Here is a 21431-nt window from a genome sequence, read left to right on the forward strand (position 1 = left end):
TATTAATTTAGCATCTAAAAATCATTACACAACCTAACCATATATACAATAAAATGGATGCATGTAAATGGGAAAAAGTAATTCTACAAATAAATGACCAAATGCAATGATACAGGTAGTAAAGAACCAATGATCATAGAACCCGACGTTTCGAGGTAAGCAAAAGGGGTTGACCTCTTCTTCAGGGGTAACGACAATTGATCAAAATGGATATTTCATCCCTTAAGACTCATATAAACACTCCCAGGGACATTATCAGCATCCAATGTTAATCAAGAATTTACCGCCCGTCAAGGCCACACAGGGATCACAGAACCGAGGCTCAAGAAGATAGGGAAGATACCAGGTGAATCACAGGAAAAAGAACCAGGGTGGACTGAGGTTGCTTCACAAAGGATATCCCCAATATAAGAACAGACACAGTCCTCCCCTCACTGCGAAGGCTTGAGACAGCCTGTTTGATGGAGTTAGAGGGTGGGGGGTACAATCCTGCTAAAAACTGAGGATAAAAGGAACCAGATCATGGGTCCCAATTTCAGCAGCAGGAAGTATTTGAATAATACCCCAGAATCAAAATGGGCAGGAGTCCAAGGAAATATGCAGGTTCCCTGGTTGGGTGTGAGTACACATAAGTCTGCCTGTCTCAGCTTCCTCCACCCTCTAACTCCATCAAACAGGCTGTCTCAAGCCTTCGCAGTGAGGGGAGGACTGTGTCTGTTCTTATATTGGGGATATCCTTTGTGAAGCAACCTCAGTCCACCCTGGTTCTTTTTCCTGTGATTCACCTGGTATCTTCCCTATCTTCTTGAGCCTCGGTTCTGTGATCCCTGTGTGGCCTTGACGGGCGGTAAATTCTTGATTCGCATTGGATGCTGATAATGTCCCTGGGAGTGTTTATATGAATCTTAAGGGATGAAATATCCATTTTGACCAATTGTCGTTACCCCTGAAGAAGAGGTCAACCCCTTTTGCTTACCTCGAAACGTCGGGTTCTATGATCATTGGTTCTTTACTACCTGTATCATTGCATTTGGTCATTTATTTGTAGAATTACTTTTTCCCTTTTACATGCATCCATTTTATTGTATATATGGTTAGGTCATGTGTAATGATTTTTAGATGCTAAATTAATAAACTACAATACTTTTATACAAAAACTATAAACTTCTACTACTTTCTACTTTATTAGAGGTAACCCCGTGAAAAAAGTCCCGCTAGAGGAATCGCACTCCTTCAGGGGGTGCTTAGGTTCTGCAACTGAGGTACAGCACATTCCACAAATTCACAAAAGGGGGCAGAGTCTACCAGCTAAAAAGGCAGTAGTTGCAGTGCTAGCAATTTGGCCAAGCCGGCATTCAAGCTAGCATTCAGACTGTAAGCATGTGGATGGCTGGGACTGAATTTCTTTTTACGGTTTAGCAACTGGGGTAGGGAAATTTGCCTGCTAAAATCAGATGGTGGTGTACTGCTAGCAGATTGGCTGCAAGTACTTGGGACACCTATTGCTATACCTTCATTCCTCACAGTGCAGGTTTTCAAGAGGACTGGAGTAGGGTTGGAGATCCCAGATGAGGAGCAAGGAGAAGTCCACCTTTTTCGTTGATGTGGGTCTACGGACTTGTTGTTTATGAGTTTATGTGAAATCTACATTAATAGCTGTAAAATATTGGAATTATGAATATATTTAATTTATATTTAATTACTTATATTTTATATTTAATTTATATTTAATTAATTTATATTTAATGAATATATTTCATTTAGCTTTTTATCTATGTAGGGTGGAACATATTATCTTCACAGAAATCTCTGGTAGACAGACAAGTTGGTGCCTAGGCTTGTGTATACAAACAATGGGATCCAAACCTCATTGTTTTACACATACTCACTTCAAAGGATCCCATGCTGGGATATGCAATGAAGGGAGGCCAAAATTCAAGTTAAGCTCCTGCTCAGAATAGTCACAAGGATTTCCATGAAAGGGGGCTCACGTATGCAAAGTATAGGGATTGGAGATGTAGCCAGTCCTTAACCAGGAATAGGGAAGCTCACCAATCAGAGCCACGCTATGCCAACCAATGAGGCATCAGCATGTAATGATATACACAAACTATATGGGAGGGAAACACACACTTTTATGGGAGAGCAACCATCAGAATGGAACCTTGGTGCAAAGGGTAATTATGGAAAAGGTCTACATTTTACTTGTAACTAAATATGTTTGCAGATTAATGTTTTCAGGAATATACTCTGTATTCCTTCATGTAATTCTCTTATTTTAACCTAATATTTTCTTCCTTGGTGCACTGTAGACTATAGATAGATGGTTGTGCATTAGATAGACTTTCAACTAATCAATAAATGTTGTTATTGTGTTAAAACTTTCACTCATGGTCAAAGAACTCTCATTTAACCCAAATCATATCTGAGAGATAATAAATTTCAAATATAGTATACGGTAAAAAGACTGCATGGGGGGTCGTCGTATGTCTGCTCAAGCATGTGGTGCCAAGCGGCTGCTGTTGTGGCCACGCTTGATCCGCTTCAGACATAGGTTGCAAACAGCAATGGTGCTGCAATGATTTGCTGCACACGTGTCCAAAAAGGCCCACACCAAGGAACTTTTCAAAATCAGCGGGGAGTCAGCAGCACCCTGCACCTGTGGAGCTCTGCGGTGTGATGCAGTAGGGTGGCTGCCCTTAAGCTGCCCCCTAGAGGACATCCTGCCTCGTTGGAGTTGTGCCTCCTCCTCCTCTATTCTATCAGGCACCCATGTAGAGTCAGTGACCTCATCATCCCCTCCCTCCTCCTCACTGGAGTAAACTTGACACTGTGCTGCAGTTGGGGAACATGACTACCAGTTTCTTGTCCTTCTTGGGCACCCCCTCTCTCTAGGCTCACGTTACTCCCTTCCTCAACCTGGGCACCAACATCGGAGCCTTCAAATCGCCAGCAGCATGTACCCAACACTGTGGTCAAATAGTTCGGGGGACTCCTCCGTGCATGATGGTGGGGCTACGGAAGGAGTGACTGTGGACAAGGAGCCGGTGGAATAGGCCGCTTTGGTAGCTGCTTAGGAAGTGAAATCTTCTGAACAGGTGCACAGACAGCAAAACAAATGTCACAGGGGTGATAACCCTTCCCTATGTTATCCAAAAAGCTTAAAACTAGATTTTTTGGCTGGAGCTACACTTAACAAATGTACCAGTTCAAAATTACAAATAGATTCAACTTAACAACAAACCTACAGTCCCGGTCTTGTTTGTAACCCGGGGACCGCCTGTATACTGCTGTTCAGAGTATATAGGGCCTGGGGGCCACACGCCTTTTTTATTTATTTAGGTGCGGAGTTCCCCTAATATCCATACAAGACCCAAAAGGTCTGGTAATGGGCTGGGAGGGGACGGGGCAACATTACATTACAGCCGCCAGTAGTTTTAAATGACTTTTTTTCCTTTAGAAATGTCATTTTGCTGTCAGACTGTTCTAAACACGGGAAAAATGCGCCAGTTTACAGGCATACTATAGACACCCCCCAGGTACGAAATTTAAAGGAATATTTCACTTTTATTAAAATCACTGCTCCCGATAAAACGGCTGTTTTTAAAACTTTTTTTGCATTGATACATGTAACCCGGGGGCATGACCCGGGTCCTCAAACACTTTTTATGACAATAACTTGCACATTACCTTTAAAATTAGCATCTTTGATTTTTCACGTTCGATTCCCATAGACTTTAACGGGGTTCGTGTGTTCACACTAATTTTTGGTCTGTTCGCCTGTTCTGCCGCGAACTGAACCGGGGGATGTTCAGCTCATCCCTAGTTAGCAGCAGCTTGACATTGCATGCCATTGCTGAGCCTATCATCTACTAGGACCCCCAGGTCCTTTTCCATCCTAGATCCCCCCAGAGGTTCTCCCCCCCCAAGTCTATAGATTGCATCAATATTTTTGCCACCCAAATGCATTATTTTACATTTTTCTACATTAAACCTCATTTGCCATGTAGTTGCCCACCCCATTAATTTAATGTAATCTCAGTGATCTCCAGAGGGTCTATTATAACTTGCCCCTATTCCTTGTCCTATAGCAGGCCTCCATTCTCCAACTTCATCTGTAGCATATCCACAGAGCCCGACCTTCTCCTGTACTTTGTAACATTAATTTAATGAATACTATTTGTGGTGGCCCCTTGGAGATGTCAGAGGCCCCAGCTGAGGCCCCCTGTACCTCATTAGTTGACCACCACTGATTTAAAGTGTATGCAAACCCAACAATGATCTTCTCTGATTTCCTCCCCTTTGGTCTGTTAAATTTCTGCCTGGAAGTGTTTTGTTATGTCCGTCTTCTTTCCACCAAAATGAAGCAGCAGAAGTGTGAATCATACATTGCATTTACAACCGAATATATTGCCAGTGTATATTTCTTCTTCAATGTCAAAGAGAAGGAAGGAGGCTTCCAGTGCCACTGATCACAGGGGATCAATACGGATTGAAGAGGTTTATCTATCTGATCAGTTGGGTGGTGACGGTTTCTGCAGACACACATGGGATTATTGGTGGAAAATGTGTCTGGGGGCCCCTTCAGGTGATTGAAGAGATTTCATGGAAAATAAGTTTTATGATATTCTGATACACGATCCATAACTTCAATGTGGAGCTTGTCTGGCAGATTTACTTACATGGACCGATCCCAATGTATTCCCCGCCTCGTCTGGACTCTCAGTATTCGGCAGTGAGACGGTCAGATGTATTTCTTCCCCATTGGGAAGTTTCAGCAGATGGTGTCCTTTCTGGAGGACTCGATCCCGAGCTGGAAGACAAGGAGAACCATGATGAGGATTTTCTATGGGAATGTCACCGGTCACATGACCATCTATATCCAAAGTGCTCCATGTCAGGTGGACCGCCCCCAGATTCGGAAAACCATACCACGCCATAGGACCACACATCCTTATGGTGTCACAGCTCCAAGCACATTATTAAAGTACTTGTCAAGAACAGTGTATGTTTTTATTTACTGTTTTCCTTTTTCTTTTTTTAACATATATATGAGACCCTCATCAAGGATAAGGGTCTGGTATAGATGGGTGGAATCTCTGGCTTTGTTTACAAACAGAATGAAGAGGCCGGGATCTGTCAAATCTAAACACAAATTTTCTCTGTAAATGTCGGTGTTGCTGTAGTAGGTTGTATACATCATACAGAGGTTAGTTATCGGTGAATGTCTCTGAAACCTGCCACATCCAAATAGCTAAACAGAAAGAAGAAATATCCCCTAACTGGACTTTTAAGGCACTAAAATTTCATTATAACTAGATAAGTATAAGTTTTTTATCAATATTGTACATATGTCATAAGACACAAAATAAAATAAAAAAGGCGGAATGTTAACAATAATGCATATGAATTTAGACAGTCACCACAGTGATTGACAGTGGTTTCTTATGATTCACCCAATGCGTTTTGGAGTTTTCAAAAACTCCTTCTTCGGGGGGTAAGTAAGAGAATCAATCATGTGTCTATAATATATTAACAGACAGTTTAGATATACAACCTTGGTAATTAAGATAATTATAGTGTGTATAACATGTATACTTACATGTTTACTGAAACTGTCATATGCATAACATTCCACAAAGTATTAGAAACAACAGTAAAATGGAGCGGAGTTATGTCTATGATATGCCCGTCTATGATTTTTTGGTATCACACTTAGCGTGAAAGTAATTGCTGAGGAGTGGCCTATCAACCCGGGAGGAGTCAGCACCCAATACTGAGGAAGTCAGAGAGAGGCGTAACCCTGTGGGTAAAAGCAGTAGGGATGTTTAAATATTTATTATAGCTTTGTCAAAAACTCACACATTTCCACACATCAAATATTGTATTTCTTCAATATCATACCTCATAATGAGAAGATTAGTGCTGTTCGTTCACATGTGAGTGTAGCACACTATCAAGCAAGTGGCCACTGAAAGATAAAGGATGAAGAGTAAGTGGTGTGTGAATATGATGGCTATTAGATTAATTGGGGCTGCCTGAATGCCCAGGATAAGTCATTGAGCACATCCGATCTCACAACCAGTCATGACAAAAAGGGACTTAATAGTTTCACAAAATGGAGATAATTAGGTATGAGATTTGGATCTATAATACAAAGGCTCATTATGGGTTATCCGCATAGATTTTCCCTGGTGAACACAAATTTTCAAGTAGAGAGTAGTGGTAAAAAATATATGTAGATTTGCAATATATATTGTGTCCACCAGGTGGCCTCCATCTGGCTTGTCAATCAGAAAATGACAAGCGCACTTAACAATAACAAGAGCACTTCACCCAGACACGATGATACCAGTTGTCCCATAGAACCTGCTGCAGATATCACTTTTACTAATACTGAACTGAACATTATTAATTTGTCATCCTACAGCAATTCTCCAAGCGAAATTATGGTTTTAAGTAAGTAACTTAGTTTCTGCCCCAATCACGATCTCAATAAAATTTGAGATCTATAAAGATCTTCAACTGTTCGTCCGCAAACCACTGCTCAAAAGCCTTGACTAAAGGATTCATCAATCTTGGTCCTTACCATTAAATTAAAGACACGGACATGGGTTTTATATGGCCACAGCAGCCAAATTTTATTAACCAAAGAATAAAATAACAGCATGTAAAACATACCCGTAAGTGCAAATTTCAACAAAGTAATGCCCAACAACAAGAGGTCTTTGGGTGTCTTTTTAAGGCACAATTTATAACTGGAATGGTCTATGTCCTCAGCCGTGCCCCAACCGGCTCCAAGACGCTTCGACATCACACATCCTTCCATATTCCCCTCCCCCAGGGGAGCTAGCTCCTCGGAGAACCACCGCTAACCAAGTGAAAGCGCCATACCTTAGATGGGCCCCACTAATCCTGTAACCATGTAATTCCTCACTGACCCCCCAAAGACCCCACAATTGACAATATACACCAGTCAGTAAATTATACCCATATACAATGTATTTTTTTTTGTGTTTAGTTTTCTCTTTTTTATTAGTTTATTGCAATTTTTTTTTTCAAAAACAAAAACATCAAAAAACAAAACAAACTCACTCAACACTAGAGACACCAATACGCCCCCCTACCTGTCCAGTGCGATAACTCCTAACACCAGGGCGGGAGGGTGAGAAGTTGTCACTTCTCCTAACTTCCTTGGAAAGTTGAAGAATATGCCCCCTACGCAATACCCTCTCCTCTGGACCCTGCCCATTCTTCAACTTCTGCCTCCAATCAGGTAAGGTCTCCACCCCTGCCCCCACCACTGACCTAGCTGACCACTCCCTGACCCTGTTCCTCCCCAAAAAATAAGAATTTGGATGCCAAAGAAATCGAGGCCCTTGAACAACTTTCTTCCAATAATCATATTACCATAAAGCCTGTCGACAAAGGCGGAAACATTGTCATACTCGACAATGAAGATCATACAATTATGTGTAATAAGATATTGAAAAACCAAGAGTGCAACAGGTGGATTACACCCAAGATCATTGAAAAATGAGTTCTAGTCATTGGTCGATTCAGCATATTTGAATCGAACAATTAACAAGAAGACATGGGATTTCATTAGAACAAAGTTACCTATAACACCCACATTTTATGCGCTCCCCAAGGTGCATAAAGACATAACCAACCCCCCGGGAAGACCAATTATTTCAGGCCGAGGCGCTGTGAGTGACAATGCTAGTAAACTTGTTGACGAATTCTTGAAGCCATATGTCAGTTCATTGCCATCTTATGTAAAGGATACCATTTATTTTCTAAAAATTCTTGAAAGTCTATACATTCCAGAATACGCTATACTAGGCCTTGCGGCCCTTCAACATGTTAAAGGTGCGGTCAGCGATGGGAATTCCCTATATAACAAGTTCATTCTCTTCCTCTTAGAATACATCTTAGAACATAATGTATTTTCCTTTCCTGGTTCCTACTACCACCAGATACCGGGTGTGGCAATGGGGACTTTGTGTGCCCCATCCTACGCCAACCTGTATCTGGGGGAGTGGGGAAAAGATGCTGTTTTCTGATGATTCTCTATCTATGTATACGGATCATATTACATCATGGTTCCGCTACATAGACGATATTTTCATTATCTGGGACGGCCCCATTGAATCACTACAGCACTTTTTAGAAAGGATGAATAAAAACTAATTCAACTTGAATTTCACCATGAGTTTTGATAGGGAACTAGCATTCTTCCTAGATGTTGAGGTCTTTAGAGACAATGATGGCAAACTAGGCAGTAATTTGTACAGAAAACCCACTGTGGGCAACATTATACTTCATGACTCGAGTTTTCACCTTCAAACGTTAGTAAATTCAATACCGTATAGTCAGTATTTGCAGATAAGGCGGAATTGCTCTGGGGAACAAAACTTTAAAGTTCAGGCCTTACAGCTCCACGACAGGCTCCCTCAGAGCCGGGACAGAGGCTTTTGGAGGCTTTTGGAGGGGACTGAATGCCAGCCTCTTGCCAACCGATTATGGGCCCTGGCATCTGGGGGAACGGTGCTCTTTGTGAGCTGTATGCCTGGGGACCCTTGAGGTTGCATTACTTTAGATTCAGGTCCATGTCCCCCAAGACACACAGACTCTGGGGACCCTGGATAGGCCATTGTGATGGGAGTCACTAATAGGGGCACAAGGTGAATGAGAACCCCACTATGATCTGTGCTAGTCAGACCCAATGCTGTATATATGTATATATAATGTGTGCTGTCTCATTGTGTTGTGTACTATTTGCTGTGCTAGTTTGGGGTGGGGCTGTATTCCAATGTTCTATTGTGCCTGTCTGCCTTGGATATCACAGGATGTGTAACTCTATGGAGGGAGGGGGGGATTCCTCCAACAGCTCTCCCTGCTGATAAGACTGTTTATTAACGTTAAACACACCTGACCTGTGTGTCCATTGTCATTGGACAGTTTAACCCACCCTGTTTTCCAAGGGTGGGGGGGTGTTTTGAAGTGGGATCTGTATAACATGTTTTTGAATAAATAATCATTCCTGCTTGAACCTCAAGACAGAGCCTTGTGTCGTATTTGGGGGAGAATTATTTGTATGGGTTCCTTGTTCGGCTGATTGAAGTGTTCGGTAGCTGCCGTTGTGTTCGGGAATGGAATGTCCTAAACCACTTTAACCCCTTTCATACTCGGGGTGTCGTTACAGGCTATTCCCAAACCTCTCTGAAGAGAGCCTATCAACGAGTTCTGTCGCAAGACAGTAGCGAACACTTATGCCGCGTAAACACGATCGGACTTTCCGCCAACAAAACCGTGGATTTTTGTTCGAAGGTTGTTGGCTCAAACTTGTCTTGCATACACACAGTCACACAAATGTTGGCCAACAATGATGAATGTGGGAACGCGGTGACGTACAAGACGTACGACGAGCCCAGAAAAAGGAAGTTCAATAGCCAGTGTGGCTCCTTCTGCTTGATTCCGAGCATGCGTGAACTTTTGTGCGCTGGACTTGTGTACACACGATCGGATTTTCCGACAACGGGGTCTTGTTGGCTGAAAATTTGAGAACCTGCTCTCAAACGTTTGTTGGCGGAAAGTCCGACAGCAAATGTTCGATGGAGCATACACACGGTTGGACTTTCCGACAACAAGCTCACATCCAACATTTCCCTTCGGAAAGTCCAACCTTGTGTATGCGGCATAACATATCCAAAAGCCGAAAAATGATATCAACCCCATCCGTATTATCACAAGATACAGCAACCAACAAACTAAAGCAAATAACATCATTTAAAAATACTGGCATATGCTGTTATCAGATTCAACATTAGGACAATTTGTCCCTGAACGCCCCCTTTTCTCTTTTAAAAGAGTAAAATCCATCAAAGATAAACTCATTTCGATTCGCTCAGCAGAGCCATGTTGCAGCAGTACAACTGTGGCGGCTGGTCGGCAAGCGGTTAAAGGTAGGCACACCGAATCTTCACCAGCACCTCAGAGACAGAGAACAGTCCATAGCTTTGTTTTTATGTTTTATTAGGGGGTTTCAACTTGGATTGGGATGGGAAGTTATGGGATGCCCACTTGACTTCAACAACTTCAGGGACAACTTCTTAAATACAGTCTCTATATACAGTCTCTATATACAGTCTTCACTTCTTCAGCCACCTGCACACACTTGGTTCCTGTTGGCTCACTCCTTGAGGGGAGCTGACAATGCCTGACTGTCAGCTCAGCAATAGTCCATTACAGGCAGGAACTTATAGTCCCTTGACAATAGCACACAGAAGTGACACAGCTCAGACTTCCACATCACTTCCTCCCTGTGGTCACTAATCCCAGCACCACATCTTCAGGCAATGCCAACCCACCTGGCTGTGTCTGCCCCTTTACACCAGCCCACCCGGCTGACTCTCAGGAGATCTCTACGGAAAGGCAAAAGACATAAGCATACCTCTGTCTTCAGGGGGGAACTGGCTACATGTGGCAGTCTCCCACATTTTTAGTCCCCACAGTGCTACTCACTCTGTCCTCTCTTGCTCCCGTGCCTCCAGGAAGACTTCCTCCTCTGTGTTTTAGCAGGAATCCTCCAGCTCCCGAGTCCTGGCCCAAGGTGCCCCCCCCCTTTAGCACTGAATCTTCATCTGCCACTGCTGGCATGGCCCATGTCTATTTATGAGGTGAACCTTGCCCCCTGCCAGCCCTCTATGGGGGGATTGGCCGAGGCCCTCATAAATATTCCAGACAGCTCCTCCTATCCTTCACCCACCAGCTCTGGAAGTTTCTACAACCGGGGGAGCTGTCAGGGTGAGTCATTCATCCCTGAGTCACTGAACCCTGACCCAGATTCACAGCTCAGGCTTTGCCCTGAGCTAACTATATGTACCTACTCTAACAAACCTCCACTACACTACAAAACATAGCACACTCCTTCATCAAGCACACACTAGAGGGTGCTACACGGTGTGGTGAGGTTTTACCCCCTTTGTGACCAGGGCAAATGGAAATGTGTTCCTCTTGCGGAACTTTAAAAGGAGAACCTACTCAGGAGTAATAAGGAGTATGAGGAGTCCACATCCTCAGCACTAGGCACTCTGACCTCCATGACAACGTGGCTTCATCTTGCCGGGGTGTCAGTTCATGCCACATTGGGCAACTGCATGACCTGCCTGTGTCGGCCCTTTCTCACATACCGAACAGGACCTTACCCGCCCAGCATCTACCACCTACTCCAGATTGGAGCCCACCCCGGGACCACCATATCCATTGGTGTTTTTGACGCCCTCTGTTGGGGAACACCCCCCTGGTGACTCCACTGTGACAAGGTACACACGGCCTGCCCGACCTGGACCAGGAGTGAGCACATACCTCAGTGTTCAGTGGCAACATGTCCCCCCCAACCCTCTCCTTCTGAATGTTTTTAAATGGATGCAGTAATATACACACTCCCCCAAGTAATACTACATGACATACCTCTGTTCATGCTGATTCCAATCAGACACCCCTTAAGAAGTGTATATCTCGAAACGCGTTGGGTACTCCCTGTATGTGTGTTCCATATGTACCGGAATTCTATGATCGTGTATCTTTACATACTGTATTGCAATTTTTTTGTCTGTATCACGCATCCTGCATCCCTTTGCATTCCTGTACATTCACCCTGTTCACTGTAGACCCGTTTTAGGTCTATACCCTAATAAATACCCAATTTCATTTCAAATTTACACTCCTCATACTCCTTATTACTCCCAAGTAGGTTCTCTTTTTAAAGTCCCGCAAGAGGAACAAATTTCCATTTGCCTAGACATATTGGGGATGTGGGTTTACCCTACTCTCTAGACCAACTCAGCACCACCCCTATCTTGTTTCACTTTGTGACCAGAGCAATATTTGCTATTCAGCACTGCGCTACTTTAACTGGTAATTGTGCGGTCATGCAATTCTGTACCTATATGACATTTATATCATTTTTTTCCCACAAATAGAGCTTTCTATTGGTGGCATTTGATCACCCCTGGGGTTTTTATCTTCTGCAATGTTTATCTATATATTTATCTATACATATATTTTCTGTTTTCTGTGATAAAACATATCCAATAAAATCTAATTTCTTCATCAATTTAGGCCAATATGTATTCTGCTATATATTTTTGGTAAAAGAAATCCCAATTAGTGTATATTGATCGGTTTGTGTGAATGTGTTAACATCTACAAATTATGAGATATATATTTGAAAATCAATCCTATACTGACAGCCGATCTCATTTCTTAAGGCCCAAAAATACCAGAACAGCATAAATACCCCCAAATCACCCCTTTTTGGAAAGTAGACAGTCTGAAGTTTTTAGTAATGGTGAGTTTTTTGAAGCTGTAAATTTTTTTGTAAACATTTTTTGGGAAAATTAAGAAATTAAGTTAGAAGGCCGGCCATTGGCTAGCCTGAGTTTGTAGGAGGAGTCTGGAGCTTATAATCCCCCCTCCTTCCCTACACACTCGTCGGCTAGCGTTTTTCTGGTTTCCTTTCCGTGACGCAGTCGACGACGTCACTTCCGGTTTCTGTACGGTGGTCTGTGGCAGCATAGGCGTGCGCACAGGGTGTGCCAGGTGTGCCTGGGCACACCCTAATTGCCTTGTGTGCTGCATATTCCTCCCTGTTTTGACCACTGATATTTCATCCCCCCCAAAAAATGTTACCCAAGCCCAAAAATTTGGGTAAAAGAAAATTAACTAAATTACACTGTCCACTGCCCTACTGACACCATCAGTACATATACACATGCATAGGTATTTGAGCTTTGGGGTGCACACCCTAATGCAAGAGGCTGCGCACACCTATGTGTGGCAGGCAGTGTGGATGCTCCAGGCCCTCTGGATCTCCTTCATTTTCGTAGCGGCATCAGTCTCGGCCAGTGGTGTGGGTACCTAGGGAGGGTATCACAGGATTTAGCACGCTTTGTTCAGGTAGAAGGTAGGTGCGGGACCGGAAGCTCGTGGTGGGGGGGGTGTGGACAGGCTGCTGCATCCATCATGGGGCATGTACACTGATCTCATGTTTGGCGAGATCTTGCCCCCATACCACAGGGATCGGCTGTCTGCACAAGCGGCGTAAGCCGCATGGGGGTCATCACAGATTTGTCACCCACGTGCAGGGCACTATTTCAGTCCCAGGGTAGCAGTCAGCCACTCACTGTCCCCGTGGGTCACGGCACTGGCAGTCCCACTGACATCACTCAGGTTCAACCTGCCGAATCCTGGTCTTCACAGGTTAGGGGGTTGAAATTGAATCTTGGAGCTGGACACTTCTTCACGTGTTTTCATGTGTTCCTGTCAACCCGTTGTTCACCGCACATCCATGTCCACACATGCAGCTTCTGGTGGTTATTCATGACAAAGTTGCCCTTTTGACACCATGTGGCGGTTGCATTACCATTGGTTTGGCCAGCGGTCAGCATTCCAGCACCAGGGGCCATAACACTGGGCACCTCACTGGCGTCATTCGGGCAAACCGCTGGGTCTTCACACCTCACAACTTTTTGGGATGGGAACGAGGGACACCTATTAGCAAAAGTATGTAGGCATAGGACACACCCCCTGACACACCCTCTTAAACACTTGCCGGCCGCACTGTAGTTGTCAAGCAGCTATAGTGTGGTCGGCGCACGGGCAGCGTGCTCTGTGTTCGGCTGTGTCCTCCGGTGACAACAGATCACAGATCGGGGTAGAGAGTCAATCAGAGGCTCTTTAGCACGTGATCAGCTGTGTCCAATCACGGCGGATCACGATGTAAACACAAGCCAGCATGAGGAGAGGAGAAGAGAGCCGATAACTGGCTTGTGTGAAATGGATATCTACACTGATAATCAGCTCACTGAATATCAGTGTCCTGATTATCAGTGCAGTCCTAACAGTGCCCATCGGTGCTGCCAATCGATGCCCATCAGTGCAGCCTCATCAAAAACATTACCAGTTTGCAAAAATTTTATAACAAACCATGAAAAACATTTTTTTTCAACATTTTTTGTCTTTTTTGGTTTATTTAGCAAAAAATAAAAAACCCAGTGGTGATTAAAAACCACCAAAAGAAAAGCTCTATTTGTGTAAAAAAAAAAAGACAAAAATTTCATATGTGTTCAGTGTTGCATGACCACACAATTGTCATTTGAAATGTGACAGCACTCAAAGCTGTAAATTGGCCTGGGCAGGTGGTTCAATGAGAATTATACCAAAAAAAAAAAAAGAGGGGTTAAACCCACAAGTGCTTTTTTTTTTACCATTACCATTCCTTTTTATTGGCTTTTGAAATTTACAAATGTAGCAATTTAGAAATCAGATGAAAGAATTAGCGCTGGGAAACACTTTTTGAAAGTTAAAAGGTGCATTTTATTTACAACCGTAGAGATCAGACCAAAATGAAGGACAAATGAGGGACAAATGAGGGACAAATGAGGAGGAAAGAGGGACAGAGGGACATTGTTCCAAATCAGGGACAATCCCTCAAAATCAGGGACAGTTGGGAGCTATGGGTCTTGTAGTTCCACAAACTGGTGGCCTCGGTTCAGCCCCTCATTTGGGTTGCCTCATCACGTACATCAGCACAATTAGGTCAGGCATGGCAGGGCTCGCGCCCAGCTCCAGGGGCCTCAGTCCTGGGAACGTCATTGGCGTTACACCTCTCTTTCTCCCACCACAGAGCCCACGCTTCACTCTGTTCAGGTGGTGTCTTATTTTGGTGTTGCTTTTAGGTTTTTGATTTTCTGCTTGTTCATTCCATCATTTTTTTTTTTTAGTGAATACCTCATGATGTGGTTTCAGGTGGATTCCACACTCTACGTTCAGGAACAGCAAGGCGTGTTCTGGGTTTTTTTCCGGTCAGAGGTCATAGCTGGTTACACTACATACCAGAGGTAGGGGACTCGAGTCACATGACTTGACTTAAGTCAGACTTGAGTCACCTGTTTGAGGACTTGCGACTTGCTTGATAAAATTAAATAAATGACTCGACTTGACTTTGACTTGTCACCAATGACTTGCGACTTGACTTTGACTTGGGCTATTTGACTTGCAATGACTTGGCACCCCCCCCCCCCGAAATATTACCCACACTCTCCGCCCACCACCACCTCTGAGCCAATCAGCATTTGCCAAATGTCATTGGAGCTGTTCAGGGTAGCGGTAGGAGTCATGTCAGTCCCTGCATCAAGCGCACCTATTGAACGTGTGTTCAGCCATGGTGATGGGTGATAATGCGACCCCATCGCTCACAACTGAGCGAGAAAGTACTTTCCAATTTATTTTTTTGCAAATGCAATGCATTTTAAGTGGCTATTCTCATCACCATTCAAGTGTCCAGATGTTGGCATTGTGTCAGGTTCAAACTTTGAGCTTAGTTATTTTCCCCCTCAGCAAGGACTACATTTTTTCAGGCTTGTTGGCCATTTAATTGCTGAGTGTTCTGCTCCTTGTCTGCTGTTTGGGCATTCAAAGTGTTTCTTTAATATGCCAAGAAAAAAGCACTAAGCAGTTTTGTTAATGTTGAAAATAAAACAAAACCTTTCCTAGAAACTGACTTTTAACTCATTTTAAAGGTGGAAATGGGGTAGATCAGTATTTTGACTTAATTTGTGACTTGACCAAAATAAATGACTTGATTTGACTTGCTTGACTTCTAGCTAGGGATGAGCTTCGTGTTCGAGTCGAACCCATGTTCGACTCGAACATCGGCTGTTCGATCGTTCGCCGAATTGCTAACGTTATGGGCCGTTCGCGCTAAATTCGTGTGGCGCGTCACGGCCCATAATTCACTGCGGCATCGCAGTGCATTGCTGGCTGATGATTGGCCAAGCATGCACTATGACCCGCATGCTTGGCCAATCACAGCGCCGTCAGTAGAGAGAGCTGTAATTGGCCAAAGCCAGGGTGGCTTTGGCCAATTATGGCTCAGGGGATTTAGTACACACCCCACACTATATAAGGCCGCCTGCACGGCGGCCCTGTGTAGTGTGTGTTCCGGTGTGCTGAGAGATAGAGAGAGAGAGAGACAGTGTCATTTGATTTGAGTTAGATAGATTAGGCAGAACAGTCAGTCAGTTAGCTGCACTTACAGTGTATTGTGTATATATATGCATCCCAGGTGTTGCATATATATATATATACACTGTATTCAGTTTAGCTAGATCCGTTCCTGTTATCTTCTATCTAGACTATTTACATTTAATGCAGTGCGTCCTGCTCACAGTGTTCAGCTAGATCCGTTCCTGCTATTTACATTTAGTGCAGTGCGTCCTGCTCACAGTGTTCAGCTAGATCCGTTCCTGCTATTTACATTTAGTGCAGTGCGTCCTGCTCACAGTGTTCAGCTAGATCCGTTCCTGTTATCTTCTAGACTATTTACATTTAGTGCAGTGCGTCCTGCTCACAGTGTTCAGCTAGATCCGTTCCTGCAATTTACATTTAGTGCAGTGCGTCCTGCTCACAGTGTTCAGCTAGATCCGTTCCTGCTATTTACATTTAGTGCAGTGCGTCCTGCTCACAGTGTTCAGCTAGATCCGTTCCTGCTATTTACATTTAGTGCAGTGCGTCCTGCTCACAGTGTTCTGCTAGATCCGTTCCTGCTATTTACATTTAGTGCAGTGCGTCCTGCTCACAGTGTTCAGCTAGATCCGTTCCTGCTATTTACATTTAGTGCAGTGCGTCCTGCTCACAGTGTTCAGCTAGATCCGTTCCTGCTATTTACATTTAGTGCAGTGCGTCCTGCTCACAGTGTTCAGCTAGAGCCGTTCCTGCTATTTACATTTAGTGCAGTGCGTCCTGCTCACAGTGTTCAGCTAGATCCGTTCCTGTTATCTTCTAGACTATTTACATTTAGTGCAGTGCGTCCTGCTCACAGTGTTCAGCTAGATCCGTTCCTGCAATTTACATTTAGTGCAGTGCGTCCTGCTCACAGTGTTCAGCTAGATCCGTTCCTGCTATTTACATTTAGTGCAGTGCGTCCTGCTCACAGTGTTCAGCTAGATCCGTTCCTGCTATTTACATTTAGTGCAGTGCGTCCTGCTCACAGTGTTCAGCTAGATCCGTTCCAGCTATTTACATTTAGTGCAGTGCGTCCTGCTCACAGTGTTCAGCTAGATCCGTTCCTGTTATCTTCTAGACTATTTACATTTAGTGCAGTGCGTCCTGCTCACAGTGTTCAGCTAGATCCGTTCCTGTTATCTTCTAGACTATTTACATTTAGTGCAGTGCGTCCTGCTCACAGCGTTCAGCTAGATCCGTTCCTGTTAAATTCCTATTGACAGGCAGGCTTGTCTGGTTACAGTATATAAAGCTACCTGAAGAAAATTACAGGTGTTCTATTTGATTCTATTAGTACCACGGTCAGGCAGCTAGACTATTTACATTTAGTACAGTGCGTCCTGCTCACAGTGTTCAGCTAGATCCGTTCCTGTTATCTTCCTACTGACAGGCAGGCTTGTCTGGTTACAGTATATAAAGCTACCTGAAGAAAATTACAGGTGTTCTATTTGATCCTATTAGTACCACGGTCAGGCAGCTAGACTATTTACATTTAGTACAGTGCGTCCTGCTCACAGTGTACAGCTAGATCCGTTCCTGTTATCTTCTAGACTATTTACATTTAGTGCAGTGCGTCCTGCTCACAGTGTACAGCTAGATCCGTTCCTGTTATCTTCCTACTGACAGGCAGGCTTGTCTGGTTACAGTATATAAAGCTACCTGAAGAAAATTACAGGTGTTCTATTTGATCCTATTAGTACCACGGTCAGGCAGCTAGACTATTTACATTTAGTACAGTGCGTCCTGCTCACAGTGTTCAGCTAGATCCGTTTCTGTTATCTTCCTACTGACAGGCAGGCTTGTCTGGTTATAGTATATAAAGCTACTTGAAAAAAATTACAGGTGTTCTATCCCAGCTTAGTGCAGCTACAGGCCATTAGTATGTCTGGAAGGCCAAGAAGGAGAGGCAGACAGTCACAAGCCAATAAGAGAGGGCAAGCAGGCTCTGTGTCTAGTGCTGGTCGTGGAGACGGTGCATCCTCATCAGCACGTGGCCATGGGACACGCTTGGCCTTTTTTTCGGCAGCTGGCCGTGTTGAGCCGCAACATGCGGAAGACTTGGTCGAGTGGATGACCAAGCCGTCCTCATCCTCCTCATCCTCTCTCACCCATGCCCAGGGTGCTTTGTCTGGCAAAGCAGCGGCCTCTTCCCTCAGCTCAATGTCATCAGTGACTCCTTCCCTAGCTCCACCATGTCCTCATGAGGATTCCCTCGAACTGTTTGACCACAGTGTTGGGTACATGCTCCAGGAGGATGCCCAGCGTTTGGAAGGCTCTGATGACGATACTGAGCTCGATGAAGGCAGTAACATGAGCACGGACAGAGGGGGTGCCCAAGAAGGACAGCAATCTGGCAGTCATGCTCCCCCTGCTGCAGCATACTGCCAGGTTTGCTCCAGTGATGAGGAGGGAGGGGATGATGAGGTCACTGACTCAACGTGGGTGCCTGATAGGAGAGAGGAGGAGGAGGAGGAGGAGGAGGAGGAGGCGGCGGCACATCACCAACGAGGCAGGATGCCCTCCAGGGGCCAGCCTAAGGGCAGCACATTGACTGCATCACACCCCAAAGCTCCACATGTGCAGGGCGCTGCAGTCTCTGCACGTTATTCAAAAAGTTCTTTGGTGTGGGCCTTTTTTGAGACGAGTGCATCAGATCGCACCACTGCTATTTGCAACATATGTCTCAAGCGTATCTCGCGTGGCCAAAACATCTCCCACTTGGGTACCACATGCTTGACCAGACATATGTTGACCTGCCATGCAGTTCGTTGGCAAGCGTATCTAAAAGACCCACACCAAAGAACAAAGAGGATCTCTCCTTGCTCCTCATCAGCTGAGATTTCCAACCCCACTAGACCTTCAGTCCTCTCTGAGACCTGCAGTGAGAGGAATGAAGGTGTAGAATTAGGTGTGTCACAGCCAAGTACTTGTGGGCAATCTGCTTTTGGTACACCGACGTCAGATTGTACCAGGCAAATTTCCCTGCCCCAGCTGCTGCACCGCCGAAAGAAGTTTGCTCCCAGCCATCCACATGCCCAGCGGTTGAATGCTAGCTTGGCAAAATTGCTAGCACTTCAACTGCTGCCTTTTCAGTTGGTAGACTCTGCCCCCTTCCGTGAGTTTGTGGAATGTGCGGTTCCTCAGTGGCAGGTACCCAAACGCCACTTTTTCTCACGGAAGGCGATTCCGGCTCTCTACCGGCATGTGGAAGGCAATGTCCATGCCTCGCTGGACAGGGCGGTCAGCGGTAAGGTGCATATTACCGCTGACTCATGGTCCAGCAGGCATGGACAGGGACGTTACCTAAGTTTCACGGCGCATTGGGTGACTCTGCTGGCAGCTGGGAAGGATGCAGGACAAGGTGCAGTAGTGTTGGAGGTTGTTCCGCCACCACGCCTCCAAAATGCTGATTGTGACACACCTCTCTCCTCCACCCCCTCCTCTTCTTCTTCCTCCATGGCCTCTTCCTCGGAACCAGCGGTGCTCCGTAGGCGTTCAAGGGGCTACGCAAGTACGCAGGCCAAAAGATGCCATGCGGTGCTTGAGCTGGTGTGCTTGGGGGACAGGAGCCACACTGGGGCAGAGGTTCTGTCAGCTCTGCAGGGGCAGGTTCAGAGGTGGTTGACGCCACGCCAACTTAAGGCAGGAATGGTGGTTTGCGACAATGGCACCAACCTCCTCTCTGCCCTCCGACAGGGACAAATGACCCATGTGCCCTGTTTGGCTCACGTCCTTAACTTGGTGGTGCAGCGGTTCTTGGGCAGGTACCCGGGCTTACAGGATGTCCTGAGGCAGGCCAGGAAAGTCTGTGTGCATTTCCGCCGGTCATATAATGCCAGTGCTCGGCTGACGGACCTCCAAAAGGAGTTTAACCTGCCCAAGAACCGCCTAATCTGTGACATGCCCACCAGGTGGAACTCAACGTTGGCCATGCTGCAGCGGCTGCACACGCAGCAGAGGGCCATCAATGAGTACCTGTGCGACTATGGCACCAGGACAGGGTCAGGGGAGCTTGTTTTTTTTTCCCCACGCCAGTGGGCCATGATCAGGGATGCATGCACTGTCCTGTCACCATTCGAGGAGGCCACGAGGATGGTGAGCAGTGACAGTGCATGCATCAGTGACACTGTCCCCCTTGTCCACCTGTTGGAGCACACGCTGCGTGGAATAATGGACAGGGCACTTGAGGCAGAACAGAGGCAGGAAGAGGAGGACTTCCTTAGCTCTCAAGGCCCCCTTTATCCAGACAGTGTTCCTGCGTGCCCGCCGATCACACAGGAAGAGGACGAGGAGGAAGAGGAGGAGGAGGAAGATTGTGTCAGTATGGAGGTGGAGCCTGGCACTCAGCATCAGCAGCAGTCTTTAAGGGATCAGTCCCAAGAAACACATGGACTTGTACGTGGCTGGGAGGAGGTGGCTGCGGACCATGTCGTTCTTAGTGACCCAGAGGACTCCGGACCGAATGCCTCAGCAAACCTACGCTGCATGGCCTCCCTGATCCTGCAAAGCCTGCGTAAGGATCCTCGTATTCGTGGTATCAAGGAGAAGGACCAATACTGGCTGGCAACCCTCCTTGATCCACGTTACAAGGGTAAGGTTGCGGACCTTATCTTGCCATCGCAGAGGGAGCAGAGGATGAAACATCTTCGGGAGGCCTTGCAGAAAGGTCTGTGCAACGCGTTCCCAGAGACTGGGAGGTTACAAACTCCTGTTTCTGGACAACGTGTTGCTGAGGCTTCGGTCAGTCAAAGAAGGAGCGGTGGAGAAGGTGGCCGTCTGACCGATGCGTTCAGACAATTTTTTGGTCCGCAGCCCCAAGGTATGATCGGTTCCAGCAACCATCGCCAGCATCTGTTTTACATGGTGCAGGAATACCTAGGGGCAAGATCAGACTTGGACACCTTTCCCACCGAAAATCCTCTGGGTTACTGGGTCTTGAGGATGGATCACTGGCCAGAGCTTGCACAGTATGCAATTGAGCTACTGGCCTGTCCTGCATCCAGCGTTCTTTCGGAACGCACATTCAGTGCTGCTGGAGGCGTGGTAACCGATCACAGGGTGCGTCTGTCCACCGACTCGGTCGATCGGCTGACCTTCATAAAAATGAATGAGTCTTGGATCACCACCAGCTACCAAGCACCTGATGCTGATGTAACCGTATAATTTTTTTTGAAATCTCAGATCCCTTCAAAGACTGCCTATGCTGATGCTGAGTGACTATCCCTGAGTAATTATCCTCTTCCTCCTCAATCATCACGCTGATAGCTTGTAAGAACATTTTTGGTTCTGGGCGCCACCACCAGTGCCTAAGGCACAATTTTTCAGCCCCTGTTTAACAGGGGCGTGTAATTACAATTTTT

General features: G+C 45.6%; 1 protein-coding gene across 1 annotated transcript in view; it reads right to left on the reverse strand.

Annotated features, from left to right (window-relative positions):
- Positions 1-21431, reverse strand: part of LOC141147317 (protein mono-ADP-ribosyltransferase PARP14-like) — a 157437-nt gene that overhangs the window by 130788 nt on the left and 5218 nt on the right. The window contains exon 2 of the mRNA XM_073634534.1: positions 4683-4813. Coding sequence (XP_073490635.1) covers positions 4683-4813 — 131 coding nt within the window. The remainder of the gene's footprint in view (positions 1-4682; positions 4814-21431) is intronic.

This window comes from Aquarana catesbeiana, linkage group LG06, assembly GCF_042186555.1.
Source record: "Aquarana catesbeiana isolate 2022-GZ linkage group LG06, ASM4218655v1, whole genome shotgun sequence".
Taxonomy (NCBI): domain Eukaryota; kingdom Metazoa; phylum Chordata; class Amphibia; order Anura; family Ranidae; genus Aquarana; species Aquarana catesbeiana.